Below are 27,203 nucleotides of genomic sequence, written 5' to 3' on the forward strand. Positions count from 1 at the left end.
AAACATTTAACCTACTGATGCCTCAATTAATGTAATTTTATTGGTATCTATTTTTATTTTTGAAATTTACCAGTAGCTGCTGCATTTCCCACCCTTGGCTTATGCGCAAATCAATAAGTTTTCCCAGTTTTTTGTGGTAAAATTAGGTATCTCGACTTATGCGGGTCGACTTATACACGAGCATATATGGTAATTTCCCATTGTTGGGCAAAAAAGGAGCAAGAATATAAAATTATTTTATTGATCACCGTCACCAGTATTTACAATAAAATAAACAATATACAGTCTGCACCTTCAACTTACTACAAAGGGTTCAGCTGGTCCCCTCAGAACCAGGTGGCCACAAATACTAAAAGGAACAACCGCATAGACTCACCGTGCGATGCTGAACAGAGCTACTCTTCTGAGACCATTCGATGGCATTAGAAAAGGATGGCTTCACTTGCACTGGTAAAAGGATTCAGTTGGGAATAAGATGCATGCATGTCAATCAAATAGAGGACTACAAAAACACCTGTGAGTTTGTTCATACTGCCATTAAGAATCACCATTAACTATTAACTTTATAAAACACTTTACCTAATATGCAGAAAGCAGTATCAAATGCTCTCCTGTAATAAACACAGCAAATAGCACAACCCTTTTTCCTTTCTGTTTATGCAAAACACAAAACTTCAAAAATAATCAAACTCATCTTATTAGAATGTAGACATTTTCCACATTTTTGGTAAGTCAAAACCAACAGCTGTTAATCTTTTTACACATATATAAAAAGGAAAAGTCAAACAATTATTGTGCCTCATCTTCTGGGCACGAGTGCCAAGTTAGTCGCTCTTCATAAAAAGCAATTACAATTTGGGGACATTTCACATTAGCTTCTTTGGCCAGAACTAAGTCTGCTTCATCTGAGTCCTTCCTGTTGCAAAAAAAAAAAAAATCTTAAACAATGTTTAGGATAACATACAATCAGCACTCACTACCAGATTTTTCCAGAGATACTCAAATTATCTTTGCGTGCTTATTTGGAAAGTATTATTTCATAGTCAATGACAGTTATATGCAGGCAAATTAGACTAGAATTATACATCTACATTCATCATTAGAAAAGAGCCATAAAAGTAGTTTGGCTTTATACCCCACCTTTCCTGTAAGGAGACTCAAGGTGGCTTAAAAGCTCCTTTCCCTTCCTCTCCCCACAACAGACACCTTGTGAGGTAGGTGGGGCGGAGAGAGGTCCGAAGAACTGTGACTAGCCCAAGATCACCCAGCAGGAATGTAGGAGTACAGAAACACACCTGGTTCACCAGATAAGCCTAACCACTCAGGTGGAGGAGTGGAGAATTAAACCCGGTTCTCCAAACTAGAATCCACCTGCTTTTAACCACTACACCATACTGGCTCTCCTCCCAAAATAGGAATTAATTTAGAAATTGCAAATGCTTATTAGAGTAGCCAAGGATGGGGGTGTCTGTCAGTCCTATTTATAACTATTGTGTTTGTGTGTGTTAAGTGCCATCAAGTCGCTTCTGACTCAAAGCGACCCTATGAATCAATGTCCTTCAAACTGTCCAATCATTAACAGCTTTGCTCAGGTCCTCCAGACTGAGGGCCCTGGCTTTCTTCACAGGATCAATCCATCTCACGTTGGGTCTTCTTCTTTCCCTGTGGCCTTCATTCATTCCTAGCATTATTGTGTTCTCCAGTGACTCTGGTCTTCTTATTACATGACCAAAACCTTTAGCTATTACTAGAGTGTAATTCACCAATTAATGTAGCTTATGCTATCAGTAAACAAGCTGACAGACACTTACAGGGAAGGTTTTCCAGGGTAACTACCAATTGTAAGTCACAGCAGAATTTCCTGAACTCCAAAAACTTAAGTGTAAGATCCAGCTATTGATCTGTCAGTAGACATTTTTTTTAAAAAAGTTCAGTCTTACACTGACTCCTGCTTACTTGTGCCACAATGGACCAAATGTGGCTATTACTCTGGAATTATTTCTTATACTCCCCTGACGTTTCCTAAACTCTTATCAGTAGTAAAGCAATAATATTTATCAGTAAGACCACCTCCCTCCACTAGAGTACTCAATACTCTCCCACTGATCTGTGTATACTAGTAGGGAAAAAAATCTATACCTCTTTCATAACAAATCAATATTTAACATGTATTCGGAATTACTACTGCAGTTTTCATTCTATCACGTACCACTTCATAAGAAACATTAGTTCCCCGCTACTGTCTGTGGCTCCAATTATTCGCTCAGGATCAAGACCTCTTGCAAATCCTCTTGGTTTATCAATCTGTTAGAATATTTAAAGTAAAACACATTTAGTTTATGTATCCTCCAACCATTGTATAAATCACCACACAGAATAAAATCCTCCATAAACCATTTCCATAGCTTCAAGAAATGAGAATAAAAAAAAAACTGGACAAGCTTTAGCTCCATAATAAACACGTTTAAAATGAAAGCCCACAGTCAGAGTTCAAAGGGTAAGGAGGCACCATAAAGGCACCATGCTCTTACGCACATGGGTTGTTGGAATCTTTGTGGGTGCCAATGGGCTCCAGTAATGAAAAGAGAGAATGTGGTCCAAGCTGCTTCTCTCTACCTCTTAGGCCAATAGAAGGGCTGCCAGTGAAAGAGGGGATTGTGCCTGATTTTCCTTCCTTACTGCAACTTCCTGTGACTTTTTGTCTACAGGTCTCTTGACTCCCAAAACTTGGGGGGGGGGGGCTGCTTGGGAGGAGAATCCACACATGCAATTCCATGAGTCTAGCCCTTCAACTGCCTTGCACCAGTCAATGATTCCAGTCCACATACTTCTTGCAAATGTACCACAAGCCATCCTGGAAACTTTTCAGACTGACTAAGTTCCTAGCAGCTGTACCCCAAAAAGGACACTATACAAAAATGTTGCCTCATAAACTCTTAATCAGTCACCTAGTATACCACAGATGATTTAGAAAACAGCAACAACTAACTTACAGAATCCCTCTTTTTCTTTGCTTTATTGTCATCAGATTCATTGTCTGAGAGAGATTTTCTTTTGCCACCATCTGGCTTTTCTTTACCAGCTTTCTGAGAGTTCAGAAAAGCTTCTATTAACTCTGGACAATCCAAATTCTCTTCAGGTTCCCAAGTATTGTCAGCACTGAAAAACACCAAATTCACAAATTAATTGAAGAAATTAAAAATCTAAAGCAGAAAGATTAAGTTCAAAAAGACATTATGGCATAGTCTACGAAAACTGTCAAGGACTGCCAAATTATACTGACCACAACTAGTAAGTATTGTTAAATGTACTACATAATTATTTCAAAACTGTTATACCACACATAAGTTAACAGGCACATTAGAAGCAAGATTTCAGTTTTTAAAATTGCATACATCACCAAAAATAACAAAGGGCTGCACAATAACCTCTCTTTAAGATAGGTCTAATTCCTCCATCCTTCTTTTCAACCACAAAAACCTTAGAAAATAAACCCCAGGTGTCAGACTTAGGGTGGATCTCCTGTATAGCCCCCTTTGTGAGAAGCTCCTCAATCTGGGTAGCCAGTATGGGGAAGGGATTGTCTCTGGCTGCAGTAAAGTGAAAACACTATGGAAGGGAGGTGAACTGCAAACTATAGCCCCTTTGAACTGCTGCAAGCACCCAAGAGTCTTGATAGCCTCCCAAGCAGGGTGGAAACGAGCAAGTCTATTCAGGAACCTGCCTCCCCACAAGGGGCAAGTCGATTGTCAGATTTTTGAGGGGGCTGAGAAGCTTCCTTGGTAGTAGAATGTAGGCCCCTACTGCCCTGTCTGGCCTTTGGGGGGCATCCTCTTATTAAACTGGGTTTGCTGGTATTGAGGGTACTGCTTGTATGCAGGATACTGTGGGTAAGGAGGAGCTTGGAATGAGGATTGTGCTTTGTAAAAATGTGTAGCAAAACCTTGCTGTCGGGTGGGTGTGAAACGTGATTTCTGTGGTGCTGTAAATGGTACACCACCAAAGGATTTCGTGGCAAGGCTGTTCTTTTTGATGCTGGCGAGGACCTCATCAGTGTTGGAGGAGAGGAGAAAGGTGCCCTCAAAAGGGAGATCCTCCACTTTAGCCCATGTCTCAATGCAGTGTTATAGAGCCAGGCGTGGCACCTCAGGCGTGGCAGTAGCCAAGGAGCAAGCAGAGGCTTCAGCAGCATGCTTCCCAGCATTTATCTCCTGCCTGGAGAGGCATATAACCTGTTTGGCTGGCAGCCACTTCAGCACAGGCTTCGTCAGGTAGGAGATGTAAGTGTGGGGAAATGGCCTCCCACAGATGAAAGTAATATCCACCCATGATGGTTTGGTGGTTGGCAATCCTGAAGTTAAGTGCGGCAGAAGAATAAGCCTTCCTGCCCAAGATGTCAATTCTGCGGCGTTCCTTGTCTGGTGGTGTGGAATGTTGCCCGAACTATTTGGTCTGGAGTTCCTCAGCCATGATGGAGGAAGCGGGCAAGCGGATAAAAGGAAGGCACAGGAGTCTAACTTGACTCTGCCTTACGATAGGCAGCAAGAGTGGAAAAGGGTCTCAACCATCAAGGTGATGTGAAGTCTGAAAGGCTCTCTAGAATAGAAGAGATTTCGACACCAGGAGATTTAGAATGCAATCTACTCCGGAACTTGTTCCTAGGTCTGGTGTCAGACGTGGCAATGTCAGTGTCCAGGGTCCTGGCTATCATGATCATTTGTACACTGTAGAGTTTCAGGTCTCTGCTATAGGAAACAGGATCAGGGCCACCTAGGTCATTTTCAGGCAGACTTGCTAAGCCAGGGGAGTCCTCAACTTCTCCATCCTCTGTATCAGAACCAACTGTAGAAGGATGAGTAAGTGGGAAGGAAAATTCACCCTGGTTGCCCTGAAAGTCTCTAGGTCAGTGGTGGTGAACCTCTGGCACTCCAGATGTTATGGACTACAATTCCCATTAGCTCCTGCCAACGGCCGAGTCATCTAGACTCAGATCTCAGGGATGGCGTCTTTGGAGGAATGAAGGTTTCATCTGGAGTAGAAAGCTGAAGCTAAACCACGGGATCCCTGTGTTTTTGGATCTGTATTTATCCTTCTTGACCTTCTTCTTTGTGATCAGTTCCGCAGTGCAAGATGGAACGGAGTGCTTAGACAAGATCTCGACCACATCAGCTGAATGTGCGCACTTGGATGGAACAGAGGACAGATTCAATGGAACTGAGCGAGCTGCTTGCATTGAGTTGGAAGGTGGAACAGACAAGGCCCTCAGAGGCGGTGCTGTGTGGGAGGAAGAAGCACCAGGGCTACTGGAACTGTCCAGGGGTGTGACCATGGATAAAGTCATCTCGCAAAGTGCCGCTTTGAGATAGACCGCTTTATCTAAGCAGGCTTTGGGGATGAAAGCCTGGCAAATCTGGCAGGTCTGGACATTGTGCAACTCCCCCAAACATAAATGGCAACAATTGTTTTCATCGCTCTGCGTTATTTTGGCAGAACACTGGGAGTACTTCTGGAACCCCAGTTTGGATACCATGACAAGCGAACTACCCTCAGTGAAGTAGTAGCATAGGGGGAGGCTAGGTTAGCAAAAGCTGCCACAAGACGATGAAAGCCTCATAAAAGGCACAAAAGGAAAAAACATTCATGTAACTACATGACAGACATCTCTGTGAAACAGCAGCAAAAAACAAACGGAGGGAAAAGGGGCAACCCCCCCCCCCCCAACCACATGATGGTTTGAGAGGGAAGGAGACATTGTGTCATGGTCTGGAGAGGAGGGCATCCTCTGCTGTGCTAGGGGCTTGAAGAAACCTGCTAAATATGGGGATGCACTGAAAACCGAAGATGAACAAATGTTTCCAAGCTCTACTGCACATGTGCACCTCTAACTATGGTTTATTACCAGATAATCTGAGTTTTTGTTTTTAATGGCTTCATCTTTGGATGAGACCATCAGGGTATTTACCCCCACAATTTAAATAACCATCATCTGGAATTCCATGATCATTCCAAAAAGAGTCAGCAGTTATTTCTGTTACTGACAGATCTTAGTCATTGCAGTTAGTTGAAGACAGCCCACTTCTAGTATTCCTGAAGCATATACTAGACCCAGTAACATGAAATGCTGCCCTGCTCGCACACTTTAGTTTGTGGATATCCCCATAACAGATGTAAACTTTTTCAGATGTTGCCAACCATACACTAAACTGACCAAGCCAAACTTTTTGAGATAAGCATATTTTTCATTCTGCTGGGTGACTGGATGCAAAAAACCTTTCACAATGTTTCCAGTGTGCCTTCCTACATCTGATTTATGCCTGTGGAAAACAGTAGCTTGCTTCTAAGTATTATTACAGGTGATATATTGAAAAGAATTAAGTTCCTTACTCAGTAAATCCCTTCCATTTCAAGAAGTATTCCACCTTTCCATTAACCACACGCCGATCCAAGACTTTCTCCACCACAAATTCTTCAGGTTCTGCTTCTTCAACTTTTTTGCCTTTGCCATTCTGCTTCTTCCCCATTTTGTGCTACAAAACAAAATCATTAGAAAAAAAAACCTTAATAGTTACACCACTATTCTACTCCATTGTTAGTAGGACTTGGGTCCACATCTAACCTACTCAGTTCTCTCAAACCTGAAATTCGTTTCACAGAGGCGCTTTTAGGCCCAGCGTAGCCAGTGCCATCTCTACCTATGTTATCTCCATAAAGGTTTTTGTCATTCTTACAATTCACCGTAGGAGACTTTACAGAAAAGCAACAATTAAATTGAAGAGTGTTAATTTGGAGAGAATAAATCTATTGAGAGACAGTTACCTTCTTTTTTAAAACACCAGTTGGCTTATTTTGAAAGCAATTTGTATGAAAGTTGGAAGTTATATAACAAAGCTCCAAAGGCAGCAATGGAATGCATACTTTGCAGAGTTTCAGACATTTCTACCAGTAATACCCATGCATCATTTCTGATTTCATTAGGAAACCTAGAATGCACATGTCCAAAAGCTTCAGAGATGATTACTTAAATTCAGACTTTTTCAACGGAATCAACTCCAATACATCAGTGAAATTGGCCCTGATGAAGCTTTTATAATAAAGTTTACGTGGTTTAACATAAGATTGAAAAGTGCTTCAAACATCTCCATAAAACACACTTAACATCCAAACATTATTCAGAAATTAAGTCAGATATTACATCCACATCATCCTCGTGGCATTCCAATCTCAATATCATGTAAATCTGTCTGACAGGATATGTTATTTTTATGTAATTTCCCTGTGAATTGCCTTAAAACCAATATGTTAGGGTCATGCTGAAAATGCTGTGAACACTGTTTGGATGCTCTCCTTGTGAGAAGTAGAATTAGAAATAGAAAATGAGAGGAAGACATGTTATTTTTGCCACAGGATCCTACACTGCAGGGCTTAATATTGATTTCAACACTGGTCAGTATCAAATTATGACTCCTATAATGTCCCAGACTTAGTTTCATCAACTGCAGCCCCCCACCCAGAGTTTCAATAGCGCTTTGTGGTATGCTATAGGGAACATATGTTCAGAAGAAATAAAATCCACTGTACTAGAACAGGACCTTGCACAAGTTTAAGCAGTCTTTCGTGTCGTGTCCCATTTTACTAAAATACAATCCAGATAAATTTCTCATTTTGTTGGTTACCCGCTACTAACAACCAACCCAAATGAAAAAGGTAAAGTGTGTAGAGATTAACTTTAATAATAGGAACTGACACAAACATCTAAAACAAATCTATTCATTTGGGTGCTGTGTGGTTTCCGGGCTGTATGGCCGTGTTCTAGCAGCATTCTCTCCTGACGTTTCGCCTGCATCTGTGGCTGGCATCTTCAGAGGAGAGAATGCTGGGAACTAACCGCCCTGATCCAGGCTCCCACACACCAAATGATTCCGGCCGTGAAAGCCTTTGACAATACAAATCTATTCATTTGTGGATACACTATAATCTACACTAGAAACTTAAAATAAAACAGGAAAGAACCAAGTATTTTGAGCTACAAATGTAAACTGAGACAAAAGTGAAGACGCTTGGAAAATATTTTTCCCTAACTATGTTGGGTAAAAGGCACTTTACAGATTAAAAGTAAGCCTAAACAGGTATACTTAGAGTCATACTCAAGTTTATTTAAAAGGGCTTACTTCAAGAAAAGCGCTCTCAGGATTGCAGTGTAAGCCTTTGTAGAACACCACCCACCCACATTTTTTCCCAGTCATTATTGGGAAATTTATTTTCACCCAGAGATGTGCAGTTGCCATGCATGCCCAATCTTGCATGTGTGTTAGGTGGCGGGAAGCTTTGAACATAGCAGGATGTCAAACAGATGTATACACAATATTTGCAGCTCTTGGTACAATGTGTAGAATGCAGAATTCATGCTCCTTTTCATAGGAACGATGCATTGATACAAGCTCTCCATGTTCAAACTGCACCCTCAGTTAAAAGCTCAGCAGTTGATTGATCTTCCTTCCATTTATAATAAGATTGCCAGTCATCATTTAATTATTAATATTTATGTATAAAACCACACTTTTGTATAAAACTACAAGGTGTGAGTTCTTCTGGGAGCAACAAAGTTGAAAACCTGCACTGCCAACTGATTATTTCTGTCTCTTCACTGGCCCTTGATAGCATCACTGGTTTGGCAGTTCCCACACTGGATACCTTGAAAAACCAAGTCACCAATGTAAAGTATCCACTGCTCTATTACTTGTGGGAAGTAAGGATGCATGTAGAGATCTCTTTCTCTCCACAAATATACAGGAAATGGGATCATGCCAACGGAGATTATGAATATGTACCATGGTCTCTGATTCCAACCATATTACTATTGACAAGCGTGGGGAGATCTCAGAAGTTTCACCACCAATAGAAAGCACACTCTCATCCTTTACTGACTGGCCTTAGTTGGCAAATGCAACATTTAACAGACTATTTACAACTACAACACCTTTTCCATTGTTCTGATTGGGAAGCAATATAGATGGATATTTGCAATGCAGTGTTCCTCTAAAGTTATCTGGCAGAGAGGTGGGGGAACAGAAAGAGACTGACTCTGGTCAGGTACCAAAAGTTTGGGAAAAAATGCTCAGGTTAAACTAATACATATGACTAGATGTAATTCCCCCCTCTTCTCTGTATGCTTCATATAGATGCTCAGTACCAGGCACCGAATAGAGCAGGTTTCAACAATTAATTGCTGCCAAAAAAAAGAGAGAATGTACTGAAAGTGGCAAATGGGAGTGAAAGCAGTTTGCATTTTTTCTAGTAGCCTCAATTTCAGGATCTAATATTTTGGAAAAATAATGCTGGGGAGGGGAGATGTGGATGTATCTTTTTATACAGAGATGCCAACTTATAAATTTGAAGAAACACGGTGGTAAAATCCTTAAATATTTAGGTGTTCATGAACTTACCAATGTAGATTTATTGGTGGCCATTTTATTGCAGACTTGCTGAGCTTTTACTAGAAAAATGCATGACAAAAGGAATGTTGCATTACTCAGAGAAAGGCATCTCAATACAAGTATGGTCCTTGTTCTATCCCCCAAGCGATCAATGCATTATTCCAAGCAGTGAAAATGATCTATATTTCAAATACAAATAACAAACCTTGATATTATACCTAAGTTAAGCTGATATTACTAGAACTTATTACACGTAGGCCACTTCTTTTCTGTATCTGATCTGGCATTCACAAAAGTCTACAGCCTGGTCGTATTGGTCAAAAACATACAGAGCAGACAATAATGCAATAAAACCTTCAGTACTAAAGTTTGACTTAATATTCTTAAGACTACTAGGCTCAGATCAATCGCTGTGATTAGTTATGAGAATTCAGGATTATAGTCTGACTACATGGCAAAATAGGCTACCTATGTACCTGGAAAATCAAACATATCTAATATTTGTATCTTAAAGAATTATTTCACCAATTTGCTTTTTAAAGGCAGGATACAAATCTTCTAAAAAGGGACAGAAGGCCTGACTCTAAAGCCCACTACAGCTCATCCGCACTGTGGTTTCTTGGCAACCAATAAGGAGCGTGAGCCACGAGAATGAGAAAAGCGAGGAAGAAAAAAAAGCAAGACCCTGAAACCCTCTTGGACTGAGCAATTCCACCTGGTTCCCGTCTCTCTGCAGGAGATGCAATACTGCAGCTTGTAGGCCATGCAAATCGCTCATTGCGCCTCCACTTAGAAGTGGAACCAAACCGCGCAACATAGGCCTGTTGCAAAGAACTAAACGCTTAACAACGAGGCGGATGAGCAGGATAACGGGGGGGGGGGGGGGAGAGCAAAATAAAGCATGCGAAGGAGAGTGAGCCTTAAAGGGGCGTCCCATTTCCCAAGAGGGCAGGAGGAAAACCGCGTCCCTGGCGTGCATGAAAAACTCCAGGCCACTTATAACGTTGCACAGGACGAATCGCAACCTTCCCACCACGGATGCCTCCCCCCCCCCTCCCCGGCCGGGCCTCGTCCCCTTTTACCCCACCGGCAAGGCCACCGCCACCCCTCCCCAGCGCTTAAAGCTCCAACGGATTTTCAAAAACAAGACCCGTCCACGCCTCTAGGGGCTCTGCTCTGACCGCGGCCCAGGCCGCCGCCTCCACTCCCACGTTGGATACCCCGCCATATCTTCTCCCGTCCGCAAATGGCTAAAGCATTTAAGTTGGGAACAAGCCCCATAAATGTCCTCTAGACTTACTTCTCAGGAAGGACGAGGCGAGGGTTGGGGCTGCTGAGCAGCCGCTGCTCCACACTGCCTGTCTGCGCGGTCGCTGCCCCCCCCCTCCGCCCCCGCGCTAGGCCGCAAGCAAACGGCTTCCCAAAGACTAGTTGGGAATCACCTTAAAGGCAGTCCTGCGACACAACAGCCCTTTTTTGCAGACCCTCGAGGAGCGAAGAAACGCCAGCCTCGAACAAGGAGGAGGAGGGGGGGGGGAGAAAACGGAGGAGGAGAAAAAGGCCACGCCTGATCGTTTCCTGGAGTTACATAAAACGTACAGCGCGTTTTCAAAATGGGGCCCGGCCTCCTGCCTTTATATATGCTACGCTGGAAGCGGGGAAAGAGAGGGGGGAAAAAAAGATACGGACTTCAACGGCGCCCGGCGGCCTGACTCCCCCGCAGTCTCCTCCTGGCTCCCGGCGCGGTCTGAGGCGGCAGCAGCGGCAGCAGCAGCATCTGAGGGGGCGGGGAGAGAAGGGGAGGCCGCGGCAGCTGCAGCAAGGCCGAGAGCCGAGAGGGGGCTGGGCAGGGCGAGGCCGCCGCAAGCGCCGCCCTCTTTCGTTCCCGCCCTTCGCTGCGCCGCCGCCGCCGCCCGCCGCGACACTCGTCGGAGCCGCTTCACCCGCGTCCAGAGCCGGGCAGCTGCCGGAACGACCGAGGCCACCCAGAACCCACTCGCTTTCCTTCTCCGTTTCTTCAGCGAATCGAGATGCCTCGTGGAGACCGGGAGAGCGACTGGGTGAGTGAGGTAACGGACGGCGCGGCGCCATAATGGCCGACTCCCTCCCCCCCCCATTGTGTCTCTATCGGGTTTCGGCATCACTAGGAGGACCGAACATGGGCTTAGCGACAAAATGGCGGGCGGGGTGAGGAGGAGGGTTTAAATTCGTTTTTTTGAGGATTTGGCTTCTTTGAAGAGGCTACGAACCGGGGAGGGGGAAAAACGCGCCGCGCTGGTAGGACAGTAATGGCGGCTTGCTGCACGCTCGATAAAGATTTGCTCGCTCTCCTTTGCCCCTGCGAGGTTCTCAGGCGGAAAGCGTTAATATTTTTTTGCGATTTTTCACGAGACTGAAGGTGGTTGGGCTGCTAAATTAAGGGGACATTTTGGAAAATAAGTGCCGGTTTTCTACCTCTCCCCCATCGAGACACGCCATAGTTCCTCTTGTCAAAGGGGGTCATATCGGCCGCCATATTAGCCCCTTCCCTTTGGCGCCTTTATTATTTCTCGCATCGCTGTGGCAAATTTCCGGAGAAAGCATAAGACAGGCTTTTGTGGTGGTCCAACGATAATAATATGAAATCGGACGCTCCGTTTATTGTTTTTCTGTCCATGTTACTTTGATATATCGATTTCAATAAATTGGGCGATATGTGAGGGTTAAAATTTAAAGTACGCATCAGCTTCGGCCGCCATTACGACAACGAGTGGCCCGTATTCTAAAAAAGGTTTACGCTAAGCATGTGGCGCCTGCTACGCTAGCAGCGTAAACCAAGCTGGAGTCTTTACATTATTCGCTATTACAGTAGTCTTGAGTTAGCGTGAGAACGAAATGCGGCATAGTACGCAATTTGCGGAGATGTGATATGACGCAGAGCCCGTTAGTTGAAACACTTGGGGGCGCAATTGGCGGAACTTTGCGCTTTCATCTGCTGAAGACGTTAGAGAGGCGGAGGAACATTCTGGAAGGGCTGGCAGCGGTTAGACGGGGGAGGGTTCTGGAGCCCAGCCAGGCGCTGGGGGAGCGATGGAGGTCGGTGGCTTGCCTTGATTGGTGGGCGATGAGCCGCTTGGGACAGAAGAGAGGGGGTGGAAAAAGGACGAGAACCAACGGCCGAGTCATCTAGGCTCAGTCCGCACAGCATATTTATAGCGAGTTGCCATCGTTTATAAAGAAAGAAAAGAATTCGTTTACAGTGATGGCAACTCATTGTAAATCTGTTGGGCGGAACGAGCCTTCGTCTCATTAGAGAGTAATTCGGTTAGATGACTGTTTCCCGCCTACGTAATACAGTGAGGAGAAAAGCGCGGGGGGGGGGGGGGAGAGCGCCCTTCCTTCGCCTTCTGGGAGTGAATCTTTCTTGCTGGTTCTCGGCGCCATTTTCTCTCCCAGCCTGCTGAGTGCCTCTCAGAGTCGTCACATGGCGGAGCCGTCTTCACCGGGAAGGCATCCCCCAGCAGCGGTTTCCACTCACTTCATAGCTCAGTCGTCTTTAGAAACTCACTGTCTTAAGTTTTCCCGAGGTTAATATGTTAAAATCTCTAAAGCCACATTTTATGTAATAGAAGATTTTTATACAATAGAAGATACCGGGTCTCCATGGCATGTTCACCACGAGGAACTGCCCCCATCGTGGCACATTTGCCGCCTTTAGAAATAGGGCTGATGTAATTTGTAGTGTATTTTAGCCATTGACGATGGAGTTACAAATGTGTGTGTTTAAACATTTGTGAAAGTGATGTGTCATGGATTGTTTAGTTCTATGGTGATATTGGCTTATTTCATTACTTAACATGCTGTAAAATTTTGAGGTCTGAACTATGTAATGGATTTTCTGGAAGTTATGAACAGTCTTTCCAGACTGATATTAAAAACATAAGAAAAGGCATGCTAGATCAGACAACCAAGTCCGTTCAGCCCATTAACCTGTCAAAACAGCTGCACAGTTACTCTGGAGTGCCAACAACAGCCTTTCACTAGTATTTCCTCCTGACACTGATACTCAGCGGTATTCCACTATGTTGGTAGATTAAAACAAGATAAATATTATTTTAGAACACAGCTTTATTGACCTTGGTAGGGCAAACACCTAAGGTTTTTTTTTTAAAATCACTCTTCCTCTACAAGTAAACTGACACCTTCTAGGGATCTTACTTTGAAAATTTGTACTAGATACAACTGAACTACGTGCTTTCTTACCTCTAAAATATTTGGACGAATTAGCTGTTGAAAGGAACAGGTTTCTGTATAATAATACTGCTTATCCTCAAGTCTATGTCTTATGGAGTTCTGTTAACACAGGGTGTTGCCTTTTTTCATTACATTAGAATATTCACATAGTAGTTGCTGCAACATCTAACATAAAAATATCATTAGTATCCCTAATTGTCAAACTTGTCCCATCTGCGGATTTTAAATTTGCAAATTAGGGCCTAGTAGAGAGGAAATTTTTCTACAAACCTGGGGGATCCAGCTTTGCTGGCAAAATCCCGCAAGTGAAGGGGGAGAGGATGTACGAAAGAATCTCCAACCAAGGAAGTCAAGGGGGTATTTGAGCAGGAAAAGGGTGGTGGGGGGGGGGAAACAAAAATCCATTGCTCCGCATGTGGGGTGACAGATGAGAAGGCATGGGACCCCTGCCTTTTCCCCATAGTGGGATAAAAGAATGAGGAAAGGAAGAATGACAGGGCATGAGTGGAGAAAGTAGGGATGAGTGACAGAGAACGGTGAGGCAGCAAAGCTTGGGAGAATGGGATGTCCCTCCTTGCAAGTTCTCTGTGGGTTCTTAGTAAATTTATAGAAGTATTCATTTTATTAACTTGAAGATATCAGGCGTGTTTTTTTTAACTTGTCAAGGAATCAATAGATTGATGTATTGTTGAAGGCTTTCATAGCCGGAATCACTGGGGTGTTAAGTGGTTTCCAGGCTGTATGGCTGTGTTCTAGTAGCATTTTCTCCCTGATGTTTCGCCTGCATCTGAGGCTGGCATCTTCAGAGGATCTTCAGAATAGATTGTTTTATTGATTTTGGTAGGGCAAACACCTGAGTAGCAGTGTTTGGAACACAATCAGTTTACAGAGTTCCAATGTCTTTTCAAAGTAATTTCTGATCTTGTTAGGAGAGACGCATCTGCTCCCAAAAAGTATCTGGAGACTGGATTGAGATACATCTGGAAATTAATAAATGTTGGCCTGTGTAACTTTGCATATTGAGGTTTTCAGTCTATACTGTAAAAAAAGAATACTACTTCTCTCACATCCATGGTAGTTGCATAGAAGAGAGTTAGCTGTTTGGTTGCCTACTTGGGTGAAATTAACAAGGGTCTTTGACGGAGAAAAGAAAACATGATCTGGTCATAGGAGGCCGTTTCTGCACGCGTACCTATTCCCGGCGGCGAGAGTTTAGCCGGCGTGGAGGCAGGCTCATGACGTGCGAGCAGCGGGCAACAGGAAGACGGCAGAAGGCAGGAAGTGACTCTGCGGGCAGACTCTGCACCTCACCGCCTTGCTGCCGGTGTCCCCTCCCGTCGCCTGCTAGTCGTGCTTAGCCCATGCGCTGCCCTCCGACCCTGGAGGTGGGGAGGACAGTGGTGAGGGCGAACTCGCGGCTTCCACAGCGGCAATTACAATAAGTGAAGGCGAGAAAATCTTCCAGCCGGTTAGCACCCAGCGCAGAAGACAATCCCTCAACAACAACCCTTTAAGGGTTGTTGTTTAGAAGCGGCTTGGCGCCGCCCACAGGGGAGGAAGGAGCCTCAGGTGGCGCTGCTGCGTTGCGGCAAGCGTATATATCTGCGAACAGCGGCCTGAAACCTTTTTTTGGCATGAGCCGTCGTGCTTGACCGTGCAGATACGACCCAAGGCCGTTTCTGCCGTACTGGCCCCCATGAGTTGCTTGGCGATGAGGCCGAGCTTCTTCCTGCGGGCGTCGCGAGCAGAGCCAACTGAGGCGACAGAAGGCAGGCGGCTCTGCCGCAGGAGCATACTCTGCACCACTCGCCCTTACCGTGTCCCCCTGGAGTAAGCCTGCGGAGCGTCGCAGCCCATGCGCTGCCCTCCGACCCCTGGGAGTGGGAGGACGGTGTGGTGACTCTTTGACGCCAGGCGGCAATGAGGCGAAGGCGAAGCATCTTCAGCTGGTGGCGGTTAGCGCATCGCCAGGAAAACCATCCCCTCAACAACAACCCAAGGGTTGTTGTTTAGAAGCGACTTGGCGCCCTGGAAGGAGGAAGAGCCTCCAGATGCGCCGTAGCAGCGTTGCAGCTCCAGCGGCCTGTCATCTGTGGCTGCAGCGACCTGGGGCTTTTTGGTAGCGCCAGACGTAGCGATAAAAGCGGCCGTGCGAATCTGACCCCTAGTTGCTTTTTCTTTGGCAGCTCTTTTCTCTGGTGATGATTCAAGTAGTCTCTTGCAAGTACTTGTAAGAACTACTGGATAGAAACCTAGGCTTCAATACTTTTTATTCAGTACATTTTAACATGCTGTTCTTCCAAGGAGTTCATGGCAGCATATATTGTTCCCCCTCCTTCACCTATCAACAAGACTGTAAGATACCATAGGCTGAAAAGTTACCTATCAAGAGTCAGAATATGGATCTCAGTCTTCTGTGTACACTTACGATTAAGCGCCTTTGCAGCCTCAGTTTCTAAATTACATGTCAGAAACTGAGGTCCACATCCTGCAGAATGCAATTGAGTCTTGTAGCTGTAAGTAAAAGTAATTGTATTTACAGTTATCCATTTAGTTTCCTTATGATTATATGAGAATGTATGTTGCAGCTGTATTGGTAATTCAAGCAGTTAACTAAAAAGGAAAGATTTCAAGGTGTACTATACCATGAGAACATAAAAATGTTCAAGTCTTTTTTTTGTAAAACATTTTTTCATTTAAGTGAATATTTGCTTTTCTAGACTTAGCATCAAGTTGTAAACATGTTCTCTGAACTTTCCCTGTGAACATTTATCACTTTATATATGGTTTTTATATTTTGGCACCCAACTATCAGCTTGTTAGACTATTATCAAAGAATATGTTGTTTCCAGTGTATTGGAGATAATCAAGTATTATGGAAGAATATTCCGTTTTAGCATGTTACATAATTATCTTTCATCTTTTTCTTTGAATTAGAGGGAGAAGGAGCAGTTCCGCAAACTATTCATTGGTGGTTTGAGCTTTGAAACAACAGAAGAAAGCTTGAGAAACTACTACGAGCAATGGGGAAAGCTAACAGATTGTGTGGTAAGTTTTGAGTGTTAATCTCACTTGTCTGTATTTTGTTAAAATACTTAAAATGGTTTAGGTAAGATGATCAAATAGCTTGTTCTGAGCTGGTTTTCTGTGAAGTATCACTATCCTGTCATGCAATTTGGCTAAAATTTTCTCTGAGGAGACACAGTGATACTTAATGGCAAGGTTACCAGATATTGGGGATTGTGCTGGACATACCCATGTGTTATATTGTCATTGTTGCTTATTGAGCAAGATATGTGGCAGAGTCTACTCCTGTCATCAAATATGCATGGCGTTATTAGAAACATTAGATGTCTTGAAACCATGAGACTAGATGGAAAACTTAAGGGGGTATTGTTTAGGAATGCTCCCAAATTGCAGTACTTCACCAAATTTTCATAATATTTGGAAAAAAATTTCATTTAGGATTTAAGAGTGTGAAAATATTACACAAGTGACAGCATTTCTTTTTCAAAATAACCCCCACTGCGAACATCAGGAAAAATGAAGATTTTTTTTAAATTTCCCCATTTCTCTTTCCTTTATACCTTCTTATGTTTTGGTCCTGCCACTGTTCTGATCTATGACTGAGAAATAGTTTATGCAAGAACACCATGTTATAGATAGTGGTGTATAGTGGTCTACTACTAATCTTGAGATTTTTGCCTTGGTGACCTTTGACTATAAGTCGTTACTGGATTGTCGCCTTACTCAGTTATTTGGTTAGAATTGTGTTCTCACACGTCTTTCCCTGGTACGAAGTGGTATATCGTTTTACGAACTGGTTGGAAAAATAACTGCTATAGTTTAAATGCTGAATGATCAGTATACCGGCTGTATAACTTTAAATATTACTCATGATGATATGAAATGGATACTTGGGTGCATTATGTAGATCATTAAGACAATATGTTCATATCATCATGAATAATAAATGAGACTGTATGGACTTTTGGTGAGCAATATAGAGCATGACTTGCAGTTAATGAAAAGCACGAAGTATACAGTATGAGTTGTTTAGGGGATAGAGTTTTACAATGGAAAAGGAAATTGTGTTCTTCCTGTTATCTATTCTGTGTAAAGAAGAAAAGCAACCAAATAGCAACAGGTCTGACTATTCAGAACCCCAGTGTGTGCTTTTTTATACCTGTTGAAGTTTCAGTAGCAAATAAATTTGATCTTGCTGTATATTTACTGTACGTGTGGCTGTATTTTTTTAAAGGTAATGAGAGATCCTGCAAGCAAACGCTCACGAGGATTTGGCTTTGTAACATTCTCATCTATGGCTGAAGTTGATGCAGCAATGGCTGCCAGGCCTCATTCAATTGATGGTAGGGTGGTTGAACCCAAGAGAGCGGTAGCCAGGGAGGTAAGATGCTTCTCTTGAGAGGTACCACTCTTCTGTTTTTCTTTATGTGCTTTTAAAACAGCACAGATTTTGTTGTTGCTGGGTATAGTATATTATACCTTTGAAGTGAAGCATAGCTATCAAGTCATCTCTCTCCTCAGTTCATCATTAACCTGCATGAGGGTAGTTGTACATGTAGAGTGATTTCTGTCTTTTGAAGGCTGAACACATAAGGTGTGTCCCAGTATATGCAGGTTTAACATGGTGATTGGCAGTTAAGAGTTGGTGTATTGCAGGAGCTAAGATGCCGAGCAATGAAGTCCTGAGATAATAGACTCAACGGGCATAAATGTTTAGGATTTCAGTGGTCGCTGTAGATCAGAAAACCTGATCCAAATTTAATACCTGCTGTGAACTGACGGGGGAATTTAGGGAAGCTAATCTGCAAGAGTCTGACAGGGCTGTTTTATGAATTGTGTGTTAGAAATGTTTTAGAATTCTACATGTATTTTTAACAATATTACATGTTATGGTAAAAAACATGAACCATGAGAAGAACAGAAACACCATTGCTAAAATAAAAATACATTGATCAGCTTTTCTGTAGTTTCGCTATGTGTTAAAATATTTATGATGGAGTTTGCCTTAAGGAATAGCAGGGTTGCTAGATTTCATATGTTTGTGACCCTAACAATAGCAAGTGGAAATTTTGGAGCCAGCATCTAATCCTTCAATTTTGATAACTTTTTTCAAGGAATCTGGAAAGCCTGGGGCTCATGTTACTGTGAAAAAATTATTTGTTGGTGGAATCAAAGAAGATACTGAGGAACATCACCTTAGAGACTACTTTTCAGAATATGGAAAAATTGACACAATTGAAATAATTACAGATAGGCAATCTGGTAAAAAGAGGGGGTTTGGATTTGTTACCTTTGATGACCATGATCCTGTGGATAAAATTGTGTGTAAGTAAACATTAGCATTGTATATAACAAATTGCTGTTTGTTTCCTAAGATATGCTTTCCTTCACATTTATCATTTAAAATATTCCTCATCTAGCTCAAGAGCAGTCTACGTTATCTATTTTACTGATGTCATTATTCATAGGCTAGTTTTATAATTTAGTCACAGTTCGTTTATTACTTAAATAAAGATGGTAACTTAAATCCTTGTATTGTAATCTCCACTGTTTTCTCTAGAATAATTTTGAAGAGGGATTTCTGAGGATCAGTTTGAAGATGTACCTTAACTTTAGTGTTTTTATTTTTTTGTCATTACAGTGCAGAAATACCACACTATCAATGGTCATAATGCAGAAGTAAGAAAAGCTTTATCTAGACAAGAAATGCAAGAGGTTCAGAGCTCAAGGAGTGGAAGAGGAGGTATGTTACGATTTATATTAGCTCGGTGTCCCCCAACCATGATGCCTGCCAGGTGTTTTTAAAAAATTAGTGGGCTGTGTTCATTTAAAAATGTATCTGCAGCAGCAGTGTATTTTTTACATTATTCCCCTGAATTTTGGCTTACTTTGTTTGTGTGGATTTCTCCCCCTCCTGTGGTGGCCATTTTCTGGATTTACACACACTATTAAATCAGAATTCCAAAGATTTCAACAGACTTCTGTATTAAACACATATCGAATATTATTGGTAAAGTAATACTGTACATAACCTGAATTATTCTGACATACTTTAGGTAATTTTGGCTTTGGAGATTCACGTGGAGGTGGTGGAAACTTTGGTCCAGGACCAGGAAGCAATTTCAGAGGTGGATCTGGTAAGTCAGTGTGGTGTTCAGTGTTAGACTAGGATTTGGGAGACTCATATTTAAATCCCCACTGTGCCATGGCACCCTGCTCAATTACCTGGGGCCATTCACACATCTTAATCTAACCTACCTTACATGTTTGTAAGGATGAAATGGAGGAAAAAGGAATTATGTTTTGCTTTTGATCGTCACTGAAAGAACAGTTGTGGTGCAACTGAAATACATTTATTTATTTAAATTTATTTTACTGAAATAAGGATAATTATTAGAAACAAGCCCAGTTCCATGACTCATTTTGCTGATCTCTAAAATTGGCAGTTAGGTTCCACTGATGAGGAGAAACATTATTGCAAAATATGTTTCTGCTTTGGTTATATGAACATGTGTACTCTATCTTGAAAGTGAGTGGTTCATTCTTTTACTCTAGGTAACTAACAAACTCTTTTCTTGCCAATAGATGGCTATGGAGGTGGTCGTGGATTTGGTGATGGATACAATGGATATGGTGGAGGACCAGGAGGTTAGTCTCTTACATTCTCACATTTCAGAAGGTACAGCACATTTTTTCTTAGTGAAAGCTGTGCATTTGTCATGCTTCCTTCAAATGGTATAATTCCTGTAACCATTCTGTTCTTGCTATCCATATTACTGCAGTTTTTACTGATTAGGTTGAAAAATAGTAAATCATCAAGCTTGTGAATTTTGGATTCTATAATTACAATCACTTATGGCTGGGATGCTCTATAAGCCAAATCCCTAGTGTATATCTTGGTGGAACCATACTTATTTCCATGAGTCAGTTTTTATGGTTATACATAGAATGTACTGGTTGGGTAAAAGTTTATAGTATAATGCGTAGATGGGTTTCTAGAAAGAGTTAAAGTCTACTCGATGCACAGATCTTAAATACCTTAAAGTTGACTGGGCTGCGGCCATCATAAGTTCTGTAATTAGATCCTTTGAAGTTTGATGTGAGCAGCATATTTGTTTTATTTTATAATAGGTGGCAATTTTGGTGGTAGTCCTGGTTATGGAGGAGGAAGAGGAGGATATGGTGGTGGAGGACCTGGATATGGCAATCAGGGTGGGGGCTACGGAGGTGGTTATGACAACTATGGAGGAGGTAATATTTCAAAGAGGGAAACCTTGTACAACTAGTCTTACCTGGGATGTGGGCTTGAAATGGGGAATTAAAAAAATTACCTGGATTTTTTTAAATTTTGTTATAGCTTTTAGCATATTTGCATTGTTTTCATTACACTTTTTGTTCTACAAATTAAATGTTATTTTCTGGGCTGCTTCTATATATGCTTTGTGGGGAAAATGCTATGTGAACATCCTTCCATTTCCTTTCCCAACTGCATCGTGCAGTAGATTGGCTTAGATGAGGGCACACATCGATCTTCATATATGTGCAAGGATTTGAACCTGTGACTACTGACATACAAAGCTGAGCACCCAGTTCATTGTACCATACTGGAGCATTCTGCACAAAACTTCTTTTTCATCAATTCAGGCAATTACGGAGGAGGAAATTACAATGATTTTGGAAACTACAACCAACAGCCCTCAAACTATGGTCCTATGAAGAGTGGAAATTTTGGTGGAAGCAGGAACATGGGGGGACCATATGGTGGAGGTAATAAGCGGAATGAAGTGGTTTGTCTTTTGTGCACTTGTAGTCCATCATGAAGAGGTTTATATCAGTTTAAAAAGCTAAATGGTCATCAGGTATAAAAGATGTAATCTGACCCTACTACTTATTCTGCCCACTAAAGTTTCATTTAACTTCTACCTGCCTTTTATCATTCCAATGGTTCCTGCCACTGCTTTTCCAAACCTCATCCTGTCCTTTTACACCAAGCCAATTACAGCCTTAAGGACCTGATAAAGAAGCAAAGAACACACACCCCTTCTTAAAACACAGGTGTGTCATCCTTTTCATCCAAAATCCCAAATCTGGTGTCAGAAATAGGATCACTGATGGTTTTCAATTTCGTTATAGCTAAACACAGTGCTTTTCTGTTCCCCTTGGAGATGCATTCATATTATACGTGCACATAAAGAGTAGGCCCACTGTTAAAGCAGCTAAGCCACTAAGGATCAACGCTACTGCTGTTTCTTGTTCATAAGAAACTGAACTGGCTTTTGTATATAAAATATGTCACTAATTATCTGCCACCTTCCTGAGAGTTTGGGTATACTAGAAAAATCAGTGTTACACTAGCACTGTAAAGCATAGGAATAGATAGGATTAAGAGTTTAGCTATGATAGAAATTGAAGGATTCAAATCAAGATCTGAGGTGATGCTTGTAGAAATGTGGAGGCCTGTAACATTTTGAGAAAAAAAGAAAAGATGTTAAAGGAGATAATGTTCAGTGTTAGATATTCTGCAGTCTTTGCCTAGTGGGTTGTAGGAACAAGGGGGTATTGACTATGTTTAATATGGAATGTGTTAAGTTCTGCCTGTTCATTAATTTTGTTTTTGTTTTTTCCACTCAGGAAATTATGGTCCTGGAGGAAGTGGAGGAAGTGGGGGATATGGAGGGAGGAGTCGCTATTGAGCTTCTGTTAAGCTTTTAATGGGTGAGTGTGCTTTTTAAAAGTGCTGAAATTGTACTATTTCTGGATTTAGCTGCAGGGGTAAAAGTTTTTAGGATCTTGTTATCTTTCCTTTAAAAAGAAACTGGTTAGATGGATAACTTCATAACCTATTTTTTTACTCTTTACTTCTGTTGAAACAGGCTTCACTGTATAAATAGGAGAGGATGAGCCCAGAGGTAACAGAACAGCTTCAGGTTTTCGAAATAACATTGTTAAGGAAACACTTATCTCAGTCATGCATAAATATGCAGTGATATGGCAGAAGACACCAGAGCAGATGCAGAGAGCCATTTTGTGAATGGATTGGATTATTTAATAACATACCTTACTGTGGAGGAAGGATTGTAAAAATGCCTTTGGAGACAGTTTCTTAGCTTTTTAATTGTTGTTTCTTTCTAGTGGTCTTTGTAAGAGTGTAGAAGCATTCCTTTGATAATGTTAAATTTGTAAGTTTCAGGTGACATGTGAAACCTTTTTAAAAAATTTTCTCAAAGTTTTGAAAAGCTATTAGCCAGGATCATGGTGTAATAAGACATAACGTTTTCCTTTTAAAACTTTAAGTGCGTGTGTAGAGTTAAGAAGCTGTTGTACATTTATGATTTAATAAAATAATTCTAAAGGAAATGTTGTGTAATTATAGATTTATTTAAAATACTTTGTAAATTAAGGCAAGGAGTGGGTAGTAGAAGGTCCCACGAATACTATATTGTTGTAAATGTTAAATGCTGGTCAGATAATGTTTTCTGTAAATCACCAGGTTTAAATATCTAGATAACATAAGGGATATCTCTGCAAGGAGAAACACCTTTTTAGATCTTTTAGATGCTGCTTCTTCAATGGCAAGGAAAGGAAATATCCCCAGCGAGGTACTCTTCCAGGGACACAGGTCTAGTGCAAGAGAACTCTTGAGAACGGCACTAAGTTCAGCCAGTCTTAAAAAGCTGTGCTGTACTTCTGCAGAGCTTTAACTACAGTAGTTTATAAGGATGCCAACGAAAGCTGAGGGTGTAGAGCAAAATAGTTCTAAGCTTCAGTTAAACTTCTTTAGGTAAGATCTCATTTACTTTTCCTTTCTTAATATTCCAAAACAAGAAACTAATACTATATGACAGTGTACTGTATCAGTATAGTGGTTATGTTATTTAGTTTAACATAGCAATGAACTGAGTTAACAATTGTGCACTGAATATTTTTAAAATACTGTTTTGTTTTTGTTTTTCATTTCTTTCGGGTTATTATATTTTTATTTCATTTATTTTAACTTCAGTTACTTAACCTATTTTTTCCCCTACTGGAATCTAGCATTATACACCATGGACAAGCAATAGACCTGCTGAGCAATGAACCGGCCAAGTGTCCGTTAATGCTTTGCAAGGGTTCCATCCCTTCTCTGGTTAGTTAAAATGGTACGTTAACAGTTAATTTAAATGATATAATTTATGTTTTTGTCTTCAGTCTCAATTTTTCTGAAATCCTGCTTAACAATGTGTAAAAAAAAAAACTGCACCTCTATGTGTGAATAGTATTGCAGCTATAGAAAATGTCTCCTACTTTTTAAAAATATGTTCCTGTTGTAGAACTTAGAAATAATTTTTTTATTAGTTTCTTCTACACACTCTTGTTGATAGCACTGTATAGCAGTTATGTTGGAGGGATGAATTGATCTTTAGGTAGAACCTGGGGCACAATTTAATCCATGTATGCAGGTTGACTACAATGGTGATGTCTTGTATATTTTGTTAATGTCAGATCTATCCCCCGTAAGTAATGCTTGTTACTTTTCTACTACTATACAGTTGAAACAAACATTTTAGGCAGAGTAGCATTTGCTTGGTACTAAAAAGGATATCATCAGTTTCGTTTTGCTCTGAATTTTGCCTTTAAACGTTTCACTGTTGGTACAGATGGCACACTAAAAAGCCTGGATTTACCTCCTCAGTGGCTCATAGCCATTTGCTGGAAATTTCCTGTGGGTGCTGTGAAGAGATATGATAAACCTCTTCAGATGCTTTCTTTTTCTTTGGCAGGAAGGTGCCAGGCTGCAGGTAACTAATGAAGAAGTGGTCACCCACAGAAACTTCAAGATTTAAGAAATTTCTGTTACCACAAAACAATTGGCTTTGCTGGTTTTATTAAAAAAACATTTTAGGGTAAATTACTGCAGCCGCTTGTTGTATTTTTAAAGAAAAAATTACCAACTTTTAGCAATAATTGTGTAGAGCTGAGTCAAAAGGAAATCAAGAATAATGTTGACAGCAATTATTGTGTCACAATATATTTTTATATGGCATAATAAACTTTTATACAAAAATTTCTAGTCTGATAACATTTTAATATTTCGTGCCAGTTAAAATATAAATCCTAATGCTTTGACACCATGGTGCAGGTCTTGTTTTGAAATATACACTGTTTAAGAGGTACAAGTAACAAGAAGTTCTGGTTGTCTTAAGAAAGATTTTTTTGAACATAAGTCAATCCACCCCAAGAAAAATGGTGGAAAAATACGTCTTGGTTTCCTAGAATCCTTTTTTTTTGGGGGGGGGGGGGTGTTGGTGTTGGAGCTAACTGTAGTGCTTAGTCCAGTTAAGTTTTCTGTTTCTTAAATACCTTATGATACAGTATTGGGGAAAGAAGTATAACTTTCTGTACATCTTGTTATATTGGTTGCTTGCATGAGTAAAAGTTTACCAAAAGCCTGATGTGTGATTGCAAGAGGGTTTTTACACAATGCATGACCTGTGAGTTAGAAGGCTAGAGAAGATAGGAGCATGAATTATTTTATCCACAAACCTGCTTAGGCAGCCTTTACAGTGCAGTGAGAGACTGCTGACTGGCATCTTGTGAGTGAATAGGTGTTTTTTCCCCTCCTTTTTTGCAGCTTTTTATGCTGCATCAAGTGTTTCAATGTCTCCCAAACCATGGTATTAAAGTTTACACTGCTTAAATATTTTAATTATCTCTACAAGTTGTACCATTAAAACAGAAATGAAAAGTATTATCGAAGGCTTTCACGGCCGGAATCACCTGGGTGCTGTGTGGTTTCCGGGCTGTGTGGCGTGTTCTAGCAGCATTCTCTCCTCTGAAGATGCCAGCCACAGATGCAGGCGAAACGTCAGGAGAGAATGCTGCTAGAACACGGCCATACAGCCCGGAAACCACACAGCACCCAGAAATGAAAAGCGTACAAAATAACGTTCTGACAACATAGATGTCATATGCCACAAACACGGGTTGCACAGTATGCCTCCAGTGGCTTGCAGGGTTTTCATAACTTCCTTCTGCATCCACCAATAAACACAATTATTTGGTTTGTCTCTTCAGGAGACAACTCGGGGATAAGCCCATGAAAACCTGAGAGTTCATGAGGAGTGGGGATGGCAGATTGGCAAACTTTTATACTCAGATCTCTTTCCTTCCAGTTCAATAAAGGCTAGGTTGGTATCCCCCATCCCAATGTTATTTCTCCCCTTACTTTAGGTTCAATTGCCAGAATTTACAAAGTGATTTTCTACATACCTGGGGTTCTCCCTGCACAGGAGAGAGGACACCCCGGGGAACGGAATTTTTCCAGGGGTGGGGGTAGTGACAGCTCCAACAAAACCGTCAGCGGAAATGCATCTGCAGAAACACTGGATTGACATCCAAGCCACCATTTCATTGTCCCACCTGCAGGCACTCTACCATCAAGTCAGCCGTTGAGAATGGTCCAAGCAGTGGAAGGAAGATGGAATTGTACATGGTTGCAGTGCTAGTAGCTAGATATCAAATCTGATATTTCAAAGTGTGCACGCTGAATCTTATGTTTATACAATAATGTGGGAGGGGTTTAACACATGAATGCAGAATTACTTTAGTATTTGTGATGATAAACCTGTAGATCAAATCCTGTATTCCAAATATCAACAGTACAATCCTAACAAGTTATACCGCACATCAGTGGGGTTTAGACGGTGTAATTCTGTTTACAATTGTACTGCTAGTGCAGGGCTACCTGCATTTCAGTGCACCTGACTGTAATGTTTGAAAAATCAGGATGTGAAATGTTTAGTTTGAAAATGGCATTAATGAAGATAAATGGAAAAACTTGCCTGTTGTGGCTAAGCAAGGTTGTGCTATGCTGTTGCTTGGCTTTTCTTTCAAGGTGCATTGTGCATTCTACATATTTGGCCAGTACTTTTTATTCTTCACTATTTTTCTTTTGTTCCTTTGGGCTCTAATTGGACTATTTTTCAAGGCACAAGAACACTGCCATTTCTACAGCAGTGAAGAATGTATTGGCTTGGGCCAACAGGTTAATTGTCCGATAATATTCCAATGACTTGCATTTTCTTTTGATAAGGCTAATTGATGTGTATGCCTTCTTCAGACTTTGCCCTGAAGGTGATTCCAGGGTTATAATTTCATTTTTATTATATAGTTATGGCAATTTTGAGCAGTAACCTCCCCCTCTGTGCCTTATGTCACAAATAAACAATACCTAATTATATGTCAATTATTTGACAGCATGTTAAATCAATAGACAAAGTTGCAATATTTTTAGAAAGGAATCCTCAGCTTTCACACAGTATCCATCAAAGCTTTGACTTCTATACTTCTACTTTTGGCTTTACTGCATTCCTCTGGCCATAGGAGATGGTGCTGTAACAGATAATAACTGATGTGGGAACAGATTATATTTATGACTGTGAAACACCTACAATAGATTCTGCACAATGGCCACTGTTACTTTGAAAGTCCATATGGCAGAATCTGTTATATTATCAATAACCTCCAACA

General features: G+C 41.4%; 2 protein-coding genes across 11 annotated transcripts; one reads left to right on the forward strand and one right to left on the reverse strand.

Annotated features, from left to right (window-relative positions):
- Positions 1–220: 220 nt before the first annotated feature.
- Positions 221–11,540, reverse strand: CBX3 (chromobox 3). Of its 6 annotated transcripts, none has more exons than XM_048511057.1 (6): positions 11,124–11,262; positions 9,444–9,493; positions 6,385–6,527; positions 2,994–3,159; positions 2,210–2,304; positions 221–916 (listed from the first exon to the last, which is right to left on the reverse strand). In XM_048511057.1, exons 2-6 carry the CDS (start codon positions 9,465–9,467, stop codon positions 790–792), a joined length of 555 nt encoding a protein of 184 aa, XP_048367014.1. In that variant the 5' UTR covers positions 9,468–9,493; positions 11,124–11,262; the 3' UTR covers positions 221–789. The 6 variants fall into 6 exon arrangements, with proteins under 6 accessions (XP_048367014.1, XP_048367017.1, XP_048367016.1 ...); XM_048511060.1 differs by lacking the exon at positions 11,124–11,262 and adding an exon at positions 10,877–11,117; XM_048511059.1 differs by lacking the exon at positions 11,124–11,262 and adding an exon at positions 10,735–10,870.
- Positions 11,360–26,919, forward strand: HNRNPA2B1 (heterogeneous nuclear ribonucleoprotein A2/B1). Of its 5 annotated transcripts, none has more exons than XR_007245767.1 (12): positions 11,371–11,503; positions 16,605–16,715; positions 17,929–18,075; positions 18,809–19,019; positions 19,336–19,437; positions 19,751–19,831; positions 20,280–20,342; positions 20,826–20,945; positions 21,339–21,461; positions 22,326–22,409; positions 23,730–23,833; positions 26,100–26,919. XR_007245767.1 is itself a non-coding variant. In XM_048511054.1 (11 exons), the coding sequence occupies exons 1-10, from the start codon at positions 11,465–11,467 to the stop codon at positions 22,385–22,387; spliced, it is 1,050 nt and encodes a 349-aa protein (XP_048367011.1). In that variant the 5' UTR covers positions 11,360–11,464; the 3' UTR covers positions 22,388–22,409; positions 22,568–23,051. The 5 variants fall into 5 exon arrangements, 3 of the variants coding, with proteins under 3 accessions (XP_048367011.1, XP_048367010.1, XP_048367012.1); XR_007245766.1 differs by lacking the exon at positions 26,100–26,919 and adding an exon at positions 24,455–24,738; XM_048511054.1 differs by lacking the exons at positions 23,730–23,833; positions 26,100–26,919 and adding an exon at positions 22,568–23,051 and having other exon boundaries at positions 11,360–11,494.
- Positions 26,920–27,203: the final 284 nt, after the last annotated feature.

This window comes from Sphaerodactylus townsendi, linkage group LG11 (genome assembly GCF_021028975.2).
Source record: "Sphaerodactylus townsendi isolate TG3544 linkage group LG11, MPM_Stown_v2.3, whole genome shotgun sequence".
NCBI classification, from domain to species: Eukaryota; Metazoa; Chordata; class Lepidosauria; order Squamata; family Sphaerodactylidae; genus Sphaerodactylus; species Sphaerodactylus townsendi.